General features: G+C 63.0%; 1 protein-coding gene across 6 annotated transcripts; it reads right to left on the bottom strand.

Annotated features, from left to right (window-relative positions):
• Window positions 1-844: 844 nt before the first annotated feature.
• On the bottom strand, window positions 845-8,453 carry PMFBP1 (polyamine modulated factor 1 binding protein 1). Of its 6 annotated transcripts, none has more exons than XM_077831582.1 (15): window positions 7,829-8,453; window positions 7,519-7,645; window positions 6,212-6,820; window positions 5,518-5,689; window positions 5,065-5,218; window positions 4,573-4,740; window positions 4,249-4,416; window positions 3,995-4,162; window positions 3,141-3,278; window positions 2,887-3,030; window positions 2,473-2,535; window positions 2,080-2,189; window positions 1,669-1,743; window positions 1,166-1,259; window positions 845-1,067 (listed from the first exon to the last, which is right to left on the bottom strand). In XM_077831582.1, the coding sequence occupies exons 2-15, from the start codon at window positions 7,523-7,525 to the stop codon at window positions 993-995; spliced, it is 2,145 nt and encodes a 714-aa protein (XP_077687708.1). In that variant the 5' UTR covers window positions 7,526-7,645; window positions 7,829-8,453; the 3' UTR covers window positions 845-992. The 6 variants fall into 6 exon arrangements, with proteins under 6 accessions (XP_077687708.1, XP_077687711.1, XP_077687712.1 ...); XM_077831585.1 differs by lacking the exon at window positions 7,829-8,453 and having other exon boundaries at window positions 6,212-6,437; window positions 6,663-6,820; window positions 7,519-7,805; XM_077831586.1 differs by lacking the exon at window positions 7,829-8,453 and having other exon boundaries at window positions 6,212-6,437; window positions 7,519-7,804.
• Window positions 8,454-13,167: the final 4,714 nt, after the last annotated feature.

Genomic DNA, 13,167 nt, shown 5'->3' with positions numbered 1-13,167 from the left:
AGAGAGGGGCTGGTGCAAGATCCCCAGCGCGAGAGCCATAGCTGTGTCCATCAGGCCCCCAGCGCAGACAATGCACACCTGTCTGTCGGCCTCACTGCAGCCTCGCGGGGAGGTGAATTACCTACGCTGGGGGGAGAACCCCTGCCTACGTCTGCTACATCCCCAGGCTCTGGTCCCCATCTCCCTCCCGGAGCCAGCGCTGTGTGGGTTGCAGCCTGGGCCCAGCATGACCAGTAGCCCTGTCGGCTTCCACTGAGGTAGCGGTGCCCTTCCTGGGCTGAGAGCTGTGGGGGAAGAGGGGATGTGCTGACCTTTGAACCCCCCTCCCCAGTGGGCTTGATCTCTGCCCTCCCATGACAGCAGGCAGTGGTAAATGCTGGGCTTCTTGCGGTGGGGCTGGGCCCCAGGCAGAGCTGCGTGCTCTGCAAGCTGGTGCCAGCGGCTGGTATTCAGTCGCGGGGTGGGCACTGGGTGCTGCCTGTGGCAGCTCCTCTCCCGGGGGAGCGGAGGAAGATGCTGCCCCCCATCTAACAGCCAGAATCTGCCTCAGGGCTGCTGCTGCTGTGAAGCTGGGCCAAGCACCTGGTACTAAGCGATGGGAACGGGTTATGGGAAAGGAAAAAGCCCCCTTTAAGTCTTGCTCCAACCAATACCCCAGCCTGCAGCAGGGCTAGCATGGCTCAGCCCCCTGGGCTGTGGCTGAGCTGGGGGCAGGGGCAGGGGCAGGAGGGAGCAGTGCTGCGCCAGGGACTGGGGGCTGAAATAGAAGGACTGTTCCCGGCAGGCTGGGTTTGCTGAGGGGGCTGCAGCCCCCGCCCTGCCAGCGTGGCCAAACCACACGTGGTCGGTGACAGCCTGTGCCCATGGCTTTATTTCACAGTCCAGGCTGGGCCCGGGGCCCGCAGCAGGTAGGTGCAGGGGACGTGCCTGCCCCGTGTACAGTCCTTGCTGGGTCCATGGTGCAGGCGCCAGGCTGGAAGAAGGGTGGGACCTCACTGCTCGCCCAGGAGCAGGGGCCGTGGCTGCCGCAGCATAGCCCGTGCATCTAAGCCGCTGCCCTGCAGAGCCTGGGACAAGAAGCACAAAATCAGTAGCAGCTCTTGGCAGCAGGGGCCTCCCAGAGCCTGCACACAAGCCCAGCTGTGCCAGCTAACTTCCCCCTCACCTTGCACCGCTCACACTCAATGCGCCGCTCCGACGCTTCGCCTTTCAGGCGCCTGTTCTCACGCTGCAGCCTCGCCGTCACCTCCTGCAGGTGGCTGGGGGAAGGACAGGGAGAGGGAGCGGGCAGTGGGAGGAGCAGCGGCGGCCATGGCAGATCCCAGATGCCGCTCAGACTGGGTTGCCCCCACGACCAGCTCTGTTTACATGCTGCACGTAGTGGATGGGCGGGTGTAATCCTGGTGCTGGGGTCTGCTCCCGCACTGGGGGTGTGGCCGGTTAGCCTGCTCCTTTCTGTCCAGCCACAGCCCAGGGGGCAGCTGCAGCAGAGCGGTGCTAAGGCCAGGATTGGGAGCCAGCAAAGCAATGGGGGTGCTAGCACCCTTCCCCCACTCACTGAGACATGGGGCTGTAAGGGCGGGGTCAGAGCCGCAGACTCCCTCTTTATCCCTGGAGGCTGATATGCAGCCACCTGCCCTGGTCAGGCCAGGGGCTGCTCCTACTTACTCCTTCTCGCCTGTCAGCTGCGCGATGTGCTTGATCTGCTCCCGGATCTTGTGTCCCAGTTTGTCATTTGCTTGCCTGAAACAGGGCCGGAGGGGAGGGTCAGCTGGCTCTTGCTGAGTCCCAGCAACAGTCACAGTCTCTGGAGCTCCCAGTGATGGGCCCTTGGGGAGGCAGCTGGTGTGCCAGGGGCCAGCGCCCAGCTGAAATGCGGCACAGGCAGGAGCATGGCCAGCGCCTGCTGTCCCCTCACCAAGGCTGGTCCCTACAGCGGTGCCAGGCTGTAGGAATGCAGCCTGATGCCACGCCTGCTTGTGAGAGGCTGGGTGGGGCCGAGCGGGCAGGGCACGGGGGTGAGGACAGGGCCATAGTGCAGGCAGCTCCTTTCAGCTCCGGCCCAGCCCCCTCACTTACTTTTGCTCCTTCACCCACTGGGTGACGTTGGCCAGCACCAGCTCGCTCTCGCAGTGCAGCCGGCGGCTGTCTGAGCGCGCAGCCCCCAGGGAGGAGCGCAGCGCCTCTGCCTGCAAGAGAAGCGACACAGCACCAGCCCTGCAGCCAGGCTGGAGACCCCCATCCCACCCCACCTGTGGCTGGGGCACAGGGCGCTGCACAGCCGCCTCTGGACATGGATGGGGTCAGCCCTGGGGCCAGCCGAGCCAGGCTCCTAGCTCGAACCAGGCAGGAGCCCACCCTGGATAGCTATAGCATAGCCTGCCCCTTGGCCACGTGTTGCCTGCGCCCTCGGGTGGAGAGCGGCTCTCAAACACCCATTCACAGGATAGAACCAGGGGCGGGGAGCCCTACCTCATTGCTGGAGGCCACAAACTTCTGCCTTAAGACATGGAGCTCCTGCTGCAGGCGGTCTCTCTGCCAAGGAAGGGCATGTTATGAGCAAGGGAAATTCCATTACCCGGGGAGGGCTAGGCCCATGCTTCCAGCCATGTGTCGTAAGGCTCCCAGCCTGGCTGCTCCCAGGAACACGCGTCTCGAGGCGCGTAGGTTGTGAACAAGGCTCCACTCGAGGACCAAGCCCACAGCACTGCCCCCGCCCCGGGACCGGCTCCTAGAGCCCCATGTGCTGACCATTCAGTGAGCCCTACGCAGGAAGGCGTCACGCCCCTGCCGCCTCACCCACCCTGCCAGCACGCAGGGACTTGTACTGTGCCAGCCGCAGGGTTGTGCGTGACACGCCATCGCTCCCACCCCCCAGTCACTTACCTCTTCAGCGGCCCCATGGAGCTTTTCTTTCAGCGCGGCCAGCTCCACCTTGAATACGACCAGCTCCTCGTCCCGCTGTGCTAAGGCCTGCGCCTTCTCCTGGCACCGCCTCTGCTCACCTAGCTGCTCCTCGAAGGACCGGACCTGCAGGTGGCAGCCGGGGTGGGGTAAAAGGCAGGGGGCCAGGAGGGAGGCAGGTGGTGGCTGGGTGGTGGGGGTCTCAGGGAGGCAGCTGCAGCACACGGGTCACTCACCTCCTGCTCCCGGAAATCCTGCAGTGTCTTCAGCTCCCCGTTGAGCCGCCTCATCTGCTCCTCCAGCTGGGCTTCCCTGGCCTGCGTCCGCACCAGCTCTGCCCGCAGGGCTGCCATGTCCTGCGCCGTCTCACTGAGCTTTTCACATGGGACGGAGCAGTGGGGTGGGGCGCCCTGGGGGGGCGTCAGGCCCTGGGCCGACAGCTGGGCTGCACTGACATCCACCCAACTAGGGCCGAGGCCCCAGCCTTCCGGCAGACGCGAGAACTATACACCCTCTAGCCGCCACGCGGGGCCAGGCCTGGCTGGGAGGGCGGAGACCCCTACTGAGCACCCCCTAGCACAGGCCCCTAATGCTGCACTGAGCCTGACGGGGGGTGGGGGAGAGGGAGGAGCAGGACCGACTGTGCTGGGCGCATGTGCCGAAGCGGGAATGCTCTACACGGTCGCTGACTGCCTGGGTGAGGGGCTGCTCCCCTGTAGGTGCCAAAGGGTAACGTGCTCCTGGGCAGAGCAGGCACCAGGCGGGGTGTGTGGGGCACCCGCCTGTCTGGGCCAGTGTGAATGGATGAACACCCCACTCACTGGAGGCTCCAGAGATGCTGGGAGCTGCAGGCTGGAAACATTCACCTGGAAGAGGGCGGTGCCGGCAGGCAGAGCCAGTGCAGGCCGTGCGGCACGGGGACAGAGCTCTCACCGGGCTGGGGAGCGGGTGAGCCCGAGGAGCTGAGAGGCGAGTGCTCCCAGGACCAGCCCTTAGCGCCGCCCTGGGGGTCGGCACTGACCGTGCCCCTGCTAACACCAGGCTAACCCTACTCCAGCTCAGGGGAGCTGATGGGGTGGCTCTGCCCTACCTTCTTCAGTGCCTCCCTCTGCTTCTCTTGGCAGGAGGCAGTTTTCAGCATCAGCTCCTGGATGGTCGTCTCCGCTGCAGTCAGCGTGCGGGTGCTTTGCCTCTCTCTGGCCTGGGCTGCTTCCAGCTCCGCCTGCAGCTGGGCCAGGGCCGACTCCTGGAGCATGGCCTTCGGGGAGGACAGCGCTGTCAGCTGGGCACCAGTGGCTGGACCGGCTTTTGGCCTGTGGTGCACAGTGAGGCTGGGGCACTCACCTTGCTGGCTTGCTGCTGGATCTGTTGCTGGGCTTGGCCCAGGCTGCTCCTGGTGCTCTCCAGCTGGGCGCAGCACTGCCTCAGCTGCTCCTGCCGGCGCTGGCCCTCCTCCTCCAGCTGCCCCACCCCGCACTGCAGGCCCTGGCTTGTCTGCTCCTGCTCCAGCAGCTAGCACAGAGGCAGGGCTGTCAGCAAGGCCCGCTTGCTCACCCTTCCCACACACAGGCCCCAGCCAGCCGCCGTATCTTCCCCCGGCCCTCCCTCCCTCCCTCCCTCCCTGGCCACTGCCCCGTAGAGGCCTTGTCTCCCCCGCTGCGTGCTCACCGCTTGCTCGCTGCTTCGGAGCTCTTGCTGCAGCGCCTCGCGCTCACTGGCCAGCCTGCTCTCCCTCTCCTGGGCTCTCTGCAGCTGCCGCTGGAGGTCTTCCTCCCTGCCCTGCAGCTGGCTCAGCTCCTCCTGCAGGGCCCGCTGCGTGGATGCCTGCTCCTGGAGCTAAGGGAACATGGGGCTGCAGGTGCGAGGCCAGCACCGCCCTCTCCCTCCAAGTGAGCAGGGGGCACCGGCCGGGGCAGCATGAGGGCCTCGGGAGGAGATGCTGGGCCGGGCCGGGCAGGGCAGGGCTGTGGGGTCAATGCAGGAGCTGGGCAGCTGCTGGTTTGGGCAAGACAGCACTTCCTGCATGGCTGATGCTTCCAGCGGGTGACCGTCTCCTCTCCCCCATCTAAGCAGGGTGCTCCCTTTCTGTCTCGCCTGCCTGGTGCCCAGGGGCCAGGCCCCCGTGTGCAGTCCCAGGGGAAGGCCACGCCGAGCCTGTACCTGCTGCTGCAGGGCTTTCGCCTGCTCCTGGCTGCTCCCCAGTTTCAGCTCCATCTTGGCCATTGAGTGCTGATGTTGCATCCCCTGCTGCACAGCCACCCGGTGCCTCTGCTTCCACTGGCTCAGCTCCGCCTTCAGGTGCTCGAGCAGCTTCCTGCGGGCGAAGGCCCAAGGCAGAGCAGCTCCAGCCTCTGCCCCTCCTGCTGCATGAGCCCAGCCGGACGCCCCACGCTGCAGGCTCACAAAAATCAACCCTGGCTCTTCCCCGGGACCCTTCCCATCCCGAGTGGCTCTGGCCTGGCTCTCTCTGCCCCACAGCCACGTCGCTGAGTGCTGACTGGTGCTGCTCTGGGTCACGGAGTCTGGCACGAGCAGATGCCAACACCCTGTGCCCCTTGCTGGGCTCTTCCCACCTCCACCAGGGGCCACTGGCAGGTCCCCAGCTGTTCCCACCTGCTCTGCTCCACCTCATCCATGCTGCTGGACAGCTGCTCCGCCTCCCACCTGCGGCTGGCCTGCTCCAGCCGGACAACCTCGGCCACGCGCTCGCTCAGCTGCTCCTGTGTGCTCTGCAGGCTGCTCTGGGCCAGCAGCAGCCGCTCCTCCTGCTGCACCAGCTCCTGAGCTGCCGGAGACAGGGAGGGACGAGCTTACCCAGCCGCTGCCCGTCACCCACAGCAGCTGCCCCCTGGCCGGCTGCAGGAAGGAGACTCCTGCTCCTGAGCATGCCCAGTGCTCTGCCATTGACGCAGCTTGGAGCTGAGGCGCCTGGGGGCAGCTGGAGCCCATCACCTGCGCGTCTGGGAGGCTCTGAGATGACTGGAATGGGCAGGCACAGCCGTCTGCCATCCCCCAGGGTCAGCGACCACAGGAGTGTGGCCACTGCGTGACTTCCTGGCCGCATCGTTCAGGGCAGGTGGGACGCACGCGGGGCGGGAGGGGACTGGGCGGTTCGCGGGCACTCCCCCCCGCAGCTGGCCGATTCCGAGCGGGACCATCCCGGGCTTATGGCACAGGGCTCGGCTGCCAGGCCTCGGGGGTGTCTCTGGGGAATGGCCCAGGCGGGCCATGTGTCTCGCCTGCCTTCTCCGAGAGCCTGAGGCCAGTGGTGTCGAGGGCCCAACCAGGGCGCGGCTGCCTCGCTCACCAGCCGCCTGCTGCTGCTGCTGGCTGTCCTGCCGGCGCTGTCTCAGCAGCTGGCTCTCCTCCTGCAGGGTGCCGCTGGCTGCCCGGCTCTGCTCCCTCTCCTGCTGGGCCTGCCGCAGGCGCCCATCCAGGCTGCTGGCCTCTGCGCGCTGCTTCGCCCCCTCCAGCTCCGTCTCCTGCAGGGCGGCCTGCGCCTGGCGGAGCTGCTCCTCCCGGCTCTGCATAACCTGTGCTAAGAGAGACCAGCACTGCCGCAGACCCTGCCCGGGGCCACGCCGCCCGCCGGCCGGACCCGCCCTCCGGCACAGCCCCACGGCCACAGGCGCCCTCCACCTGGCCCCACAGGTGCTGCCGCACCTGCCTGAGATCTGGCGCCCTCTCCTGCTGGGAACGCACGTTGGCCCAGGGCCCCTGGCTTGTCCCTCCTCTGGGTTCCCGTCTCCTGGGCTCACCTGCTCCCTCTGCGCACACAGCCTGCGGCTCTCCCTAAGCTTGCACTCCAGTGTCTGGATCAGCTGCTGCAGCTTGGCCACCTCCAGCTGCTTCCGCACCACCTCAGCAGCTGTGTCCTGCCTCAGGCGCTGCACCTCCAGCTCCAGCTTCCCGAGGGCTGAAAAAGCAGCACCAGGCTAGGGCCAGCTCCTGCCTCCTGCACACGCCCTGAGCCAGCAGAACGGACCTGCGGCTCTGCACACGTACCGTGCTGGCCGGGCGTCAGGAACCACAGTGCTGCTGGGGTGCCGCCCCGCGTACGGTTCCCTTCTGAGCCCCAGCGTGTACTCAGGCCGCTAGCCCTCCCACGGCCACGGCCACGCTGCCAGCTGGAGCTCACTGAGAGCCGGCGCGGGGCAGCTCCAGCCCAGTGTGCAGCGAGCTGCACGGCTGGGCAGACACCGCACGGCGTGCCACTGGCCAGGGCTGTCCTGGCCTGCCAGCACGGGGCCCTGCCCAGCAGCGAGCAGCACCTGGCTGCAGCTCCTCCCCAGGCTGCATGTGGCTCTCTGATGGTCCAATCCTTGCCCTGCCTGACTCATGGCCAGGCAGCCAGGGACTCTGGGCTCACCACAGGCTCAGCCAGGAAGACAAAGCGTGCCTAGCCCTAGCCACCCTGCCACCCACCCAGGGCTCCTTGCAGTCCCGGCTGGCATGGGGCGTAGCTCACAACCTGAACAGCCCCCCTGGGGCAGGCCCTTGGTGCTGATTCTCTCGCTCTGATGGGCAGCGCTGATGTGGCTGGGGCTGAACGGGGAGCGGCATCCCCCCAGGGTGCCCTGGCTGGCAGGAGGAGACGGCCGCCTCTTGCGTTACCTTTCATGGTGCTGTTCTTCTGCTCAGCCACTCGCACCAGCTCCAGCTTCAAGTCCTGCACCAGGCACTGGTACTCCTCGGCCCGCTGGCTGTGCTTGGAGCTTTCCTCTTCGGCGTGGATCAGCTGCTAGACAAGCAACACAGCAGCACAGCTCAGTCACTGCCGTGGGCAGCCAGCCAGCTGCCAGGCCTGGCTGGTCCTAGAGAGCAGTCCCAGGGACCTAGGGCAGGGCAGGCATTGGCCGCCCAGTGCCGCCCTGGCGCTCCCTGCCGACAGCAGTACGGGGGAGTGGGGGAGGGATGTTCCTACCTGCTGGAGTTTCTCTGCCACGGCTGCTTGGCTCTCGTAGCTGGCGTTGGAGTGACTGTGAATGGCTGTGTAAGAGGCAAACTCGGTCTGCACGTTCACCAGAGTCTCTTCTTCTTGCAAGCACTGAAACCACAGGCAGCAGGATACCAGTGGGCCGGGCCCCAGAGATCCCCTGGGCAGCAGGGTGCAGAGGGGTTTCCTGGACTCCCCCGGGGCTGAGGCTATAGACTAGTGTGCCAAAGTGCAGCATGTGAGGCCTCCCCCAACGGCCAGGAACAGCCGGAGGTCCAAGCTGTGCGTACGGCTGTGAGGTGTGGAGCGACGGCGTTCGCCCGAGACAGGTGTTTGTACGGTGTGTGCAGTACGCCATGCCACCCGACACACTAATCAGGCTCTAGTTGGGCAGGGGGAGGAGACGCTTAGCTCTGCCTGGCTGACCACTGTGTATTGTGTGTCTTGCAAGGGAAGGCTATTTGCACACGGGGCTGCAGCTCAAGCCTGCAAAGTTGACAAGAGCTCACAGAAATCTGCGAAAGGCACACCCAGCAGGGATGAGGATTGAAGAATTAATCTGGTGTCTCAGGAGAGGCAGAGCCACCCCACAGCTCTCACACAGAGACCCCTTCAGCCTGGCTGGTAAGCGCAGGGAGAAAGGCGTTGGGGGTGCGCTGACCTTCATTAGCCAAGTACTATTACGGTTTTGTTTTACATGTAACCATCTGTTTCCAATACATCGACTTGCTGTCATGGGACTCGCTCTCGTGGGTCAAGAACAGACCCTTGTTCTCACAGTCCCCGCAGGGAAGTGGTGAGGGATAAGCAGTACGGAGACCCGGAGGCGAAGCTGCTAGGTGGGGTGTCCTGTACCTTGGGACGCTGTGAGTGCTGCCAGGGCCCAGTGGCTCGGTGCTGGACCCGCCTGGGGGTGCTCACAGGACTCGGGGGCAGAGGGACAGCGGAGGCTGTGCAGACTGGGAGGGGAGGGCTGGCGCAGTTGGGGAGCTGACCCCTGGCAGGCACAGATGAGGCTCCCTCAGGCTGAGGGCAGGTGGTAACGAGGGGCCACCTGGGACACACCACATGGCAGGAGGGTGGAGCGGGAAGCCCAGGAAATGCCCGGGGGGGGGGGGGGCCGTCTGTGCTGGTGTGTACGTTTTAGGAGGCTGCAGGGAAGAGCCACAGAAAGGATTTGAGGGCAGGAGAAAATGCCTGGCTGTGAGGCTTCAAGAGCTCGATCTGTCGATCTTCCCCAGGGGAGACTGAGCGGCGACGTGATTACAACAGCTCCGTATCTTCACAAGGAGACAATACCAGGGCTGCAAAGCAGCGCAAGGCAGAACTAGAATCAAGGCCTGGACATTCAAGCCAGACACGTCCAGCTGAGCAATAAGGCAAAAACCGTTAGCAGGATGGGCGAACAACCCCGGGGGCCTCGCCAACTCCAGAACGGATCCCTCTCTGAAAGGGGCTTTGGCCACACAAGTGGGGCTGAACATGGGGGTAACTAGGTGAAACTCCTGGTACACAGGAGTTCAGCCTGCATAATCGGACGCTCCTTTTTGGCCGTAGAGAGAACAGTTACTTGCTGGCTGCGCGGCTCCCACCTGGGTGAGATCAGCGGCACGGCTGGGCCTGCGCCGTGCATAGTCCCCCTCGCCCGCCTGAAGAGCTGGAGAGCAGAGCAGCTGCACCTGGCCGTCCCTTGCTCACTCAGAACCCCGGCTCCGGCGGACTCTGGAAAGGCAGGCTCAGTGAGCGGGTCGTGGGGGCAACGTCAGGCAAAACCACAGGGCAAGTAACCGGGCGTATGCCTGCAGCGCCCACTGGCGGGGACTGACGAGCAGCGGCCCCCCCATTGAGACGGTGGGACCGAGGAGGCTGCCCTACGGAACGCGCTTGCATCTGCTGCCAGCTCAGGGCAGAGCCAGGGTTCCACCATTCAGCAGCCGACATGGCGCTGCGCCCGGGGCATGCAGAGGCTCCAGCGTGTGACCTGTGGCGCGAGCGGTGCTGGTTGGAGGGGGCGGTCCGTCGGCTATATGGTAGCAGGCTGATGTATGCTGCATCTTCCCTTTTGAAAGGCTCTGCGGGGAGCCGGCGTGAGCCTCTGAAACACAGGCATGGGGAGCTGGCGGGACAGGCTTAGTCCTGCCAAGGTAGGATAATCAGGCCCCTGTGGAGCGCATAGCTCCTGCGGAGAAATGGCCTTGGGAACGTAATGGCCTGGCTGATCTGACAGTGTGATGCAGCTGGGGGATTAACCGTGGGTGAGGCTCACCACAGCTTTGAGCCCGTGGGTGCTGGGTAAGGAAGGGCAGCCACAGAGCTGTTTGCTGGCTGGGGGGGGCTAGTGACTAACAAGCCCATCTTGAGCATGAGCTGGTGTGACAAGCACCTGGTGAGAGGCTCCAAAGGTGGCTCCATCAAGTTAAGGCCAATACCGAGATCCCATGTCAGATGCTCTCTCACCAGTGGGTCAGCACACACTCGCCCCATCAGCTATCTGGGTAACCGTGGTGGGAGACGAATGGCCCCTGCCTGCAAGGGGGAGTGATTGCTGCCAGGTGCACTTTGAGGGCACTGAAGGGGTGTCCAGAGCATTTCAAATGCATAGTCTAATGGAGGATTTTGGGTGCAGGGGCCAGCCCTGGCTCAATTCGGGCTTCAATTTGAAAACCTTTTCCATTTGGAGGAGTAAATCTTCCTCCTGGGAGCGTCCCAGTTAGCAGCAGGGTCTCGTACTCACAGGGAGCTGCCTCCGGCGATAGCATGCAACCAGCCACCTCCCAGGCTGTCAGATGGAGCAACGTCGGGTCTGGATGGAGTACCTGCCCTTGGTTCTGAGCTATTCTGTCTGGACCACTCGGAAGTGACATGGGAGGCTGGACACAGGAGATCTGTCAGCATCCTGCTGGGCCTTGCATGTCACTCTTGGAATCAAGGAAATCAGTGGAAATCAGGGGCCCTTGATCCCATGGTAGGAGGAAGATGTGTAATGACCCTAGGCGCATGTCTCCCTGGCACAAAAGGCTGGACAATTTGTATAATCTTTGGTGGTAAGTGGGTCTATAATGGGATTCCCTTCCTGCAGTGAAATATTGATTGGATGATGGAGCTGGTCAGGGAGCACACATGGTTGGTGGACTGTCTGTGCATGATGTCTGCCAGGTTGCTGCTGACTCCTGGAAGATGAAGAGCAGCTGGGAGTAGCTGAGATTATCCTGTGTTGTTGACATCACGTCCGCCCTCCCTTGGGTGCCTCCCGGCCTAGGGGTGATAAGCAGATGCTTCCTTGTTTGTTTACACTGTACAGCACATTGCAGATATGCTGTTTCTGAGACGCTGCTCTGGGGAGGGCTGTAGGACAGGCTGGGATCCCATGCAAGTGAACCAGACCCCGGGTACATTTATGGTATGGTCCTTTGGAGGCTAAGTCTCTGGTGTCTGGAGTCGGTCCAGGGGTTGCTGCACCCTATTCTTGATGAGTCTGTGACCAGGGTCTTTGCAGGAGGAGGTGTGGATAAGCACCCCCTCATTGTGATGGGTCTGTGGGAAATCCAGGGCATTGCCCTGGGGCCTCCAGTGGCCGTTCCTTCTCTGCCAGCTGCTCTTGTTCTTCCCTGTCTGCAGCCAGGGGCTGGCAGAGATGCAGGAGGCAATGGAAAGCCGGTTACTGCCTCAGCCTTGCGGGCGGGATCCTGACCTGAGAATTTGGTCAGTCCAGTTGCTAGGAACACGTGGAAGGATTTTACCTTGAACCAAGTCTAGTTTGTTAAATTTTAGTTACTAGGACGTGTTTTGCGTTTATTTCTCTTGTAACCATTGCTGACTTTAATATCTTGTACTCACTTCAGATCTACCTCTTTGTAGTTAATTAAACTTGTTTTATTCTTTAATCAAAACAACCCAGTGTTGTGTTTAAATTGAATTGTTTGGGTAATGCCAGTTAAAGTAACAAACTGTTTCTCCTTTGAGGGGCACAGCTCCTCTAATACCCGAACTGCCCAGGAGAGGGCTGGAGCATGCAGAACACACGTTTCTGGGGAAAACTCAGGACTGGCAGTGTGCTGGGGTCACCCTGCGGGTAGTAACTAAGGCTGCTGGAAGCCAGAGTGTGGCTGCTTTGTAGCTGACAGGCTGCTGGGCTCAGAGGGGCTGACCCAGGACTGCGGCTACACACAGACACTGAGGGGTGACCCACAGGCTGTCTGGCTGGTTATGAGCAGCCCATGCTGGGAGCTACAGCATCAAACTGTTGTGAGGCACTCCAGGTCACAGGGCAGGTGGTGACAGCCCCTCGCCGGTCTAGACTGCTCCCTAGAATGGGACAGATACCCAATGTGACTTGTGTTTCCAGCTGGGACCAACAGGCAGCCAGTGCAGATTCCAGAGCACTGGTGTCCCTCATCCCGACAGAGATGCGCTGCGTTCCAACAGAGCATGCTGTGGCAATCTGGAGGGACGGTGTGTGAACGTGTAATGGGTGAGCATGTCCACGTGAGGTGGTGTGTGATAGTGAGTGGGCAAAGGAGCAGGTGTGAATGCTGGCGTGCAGGTGACGTTCTCTAAAGCACTGACAACATGCTGGCACTGCACACAGGCCCTGCCCCAGGGAGCTCAGGCTGACCCAGGAACAGAGACAGTGCACCAGGAGGGAGAGAGCCAGGCCAGCTGCCCCACTTCTCTTTGCTCACCTTGGTCTGACTGGTAACCAGCTGCTCTTGGAGGCCCTGGATGCTCTGCTCACACTGGTGGGCATGCAGAAGGCTGCTGGACAGCTCCTCCTGTGTGGCATGAAGTTCTTGAGTCAGCTGCTCCATGGCCGTCTGGTTCCTCCTGCCCGTCATCTCCTGCTGCAGAACCAGCTGCTTGCTGCACAGATTGATGATGGTGTCATCACACTCCCGCATCTGCAGCAGGGACGAGGAGCAGTTGTCAGAGGGGCCAGACAGTAGGACTGGCTCAACCCATGGTGCTGATCAGTGGGGTAGGGGCTGGACCGGCTCCCCTGCCTGCGGCCTGGCTCCCTTCCGAGGGAAGGATTGAGAATGACATGGGAGGAGGCCGGCTGTCCACTCCATGAAGCTCCCAGGGAGGAGAGCAGAGGCAGACGGGCAGCCAGAGGCCACTGAGCACCATGGAGAGCCTTGGGCCTGAGTCTGTGCAGCCCTGACACAAGGGCAGAGTGGGTGCCCAACCTGCCTACTGTCACCTGGTGAATTTCCCAGCTGTTCTGCCCCAGGCCAGTGGCTGCACGGCCTGTGCTGGCCAGTGCTTCTCTGAACAGAGCTGGAAGTCTTGTGTCGCACGCTCTGCACTGCCAGCATGGTCACTAGCCA

This window comes from Eretmochelys imbricata, chromosome 12 (assembly GCF_965152235.1).
Source record: "Eretmochelys imbricata isolate rEreImb1 chromosome 12, rEreImb1.hap1, whole genome shotgun sequence".
NCBI classification, from domain to species: Eukaryota; Metazoa; Chordata; order Testudines; family Cheloniidae; genus Eretmochelys; species Eretmochelys imbricata.
This window is presented reverse-complemented; position numbering and strand designations above follow the sequence as displayed.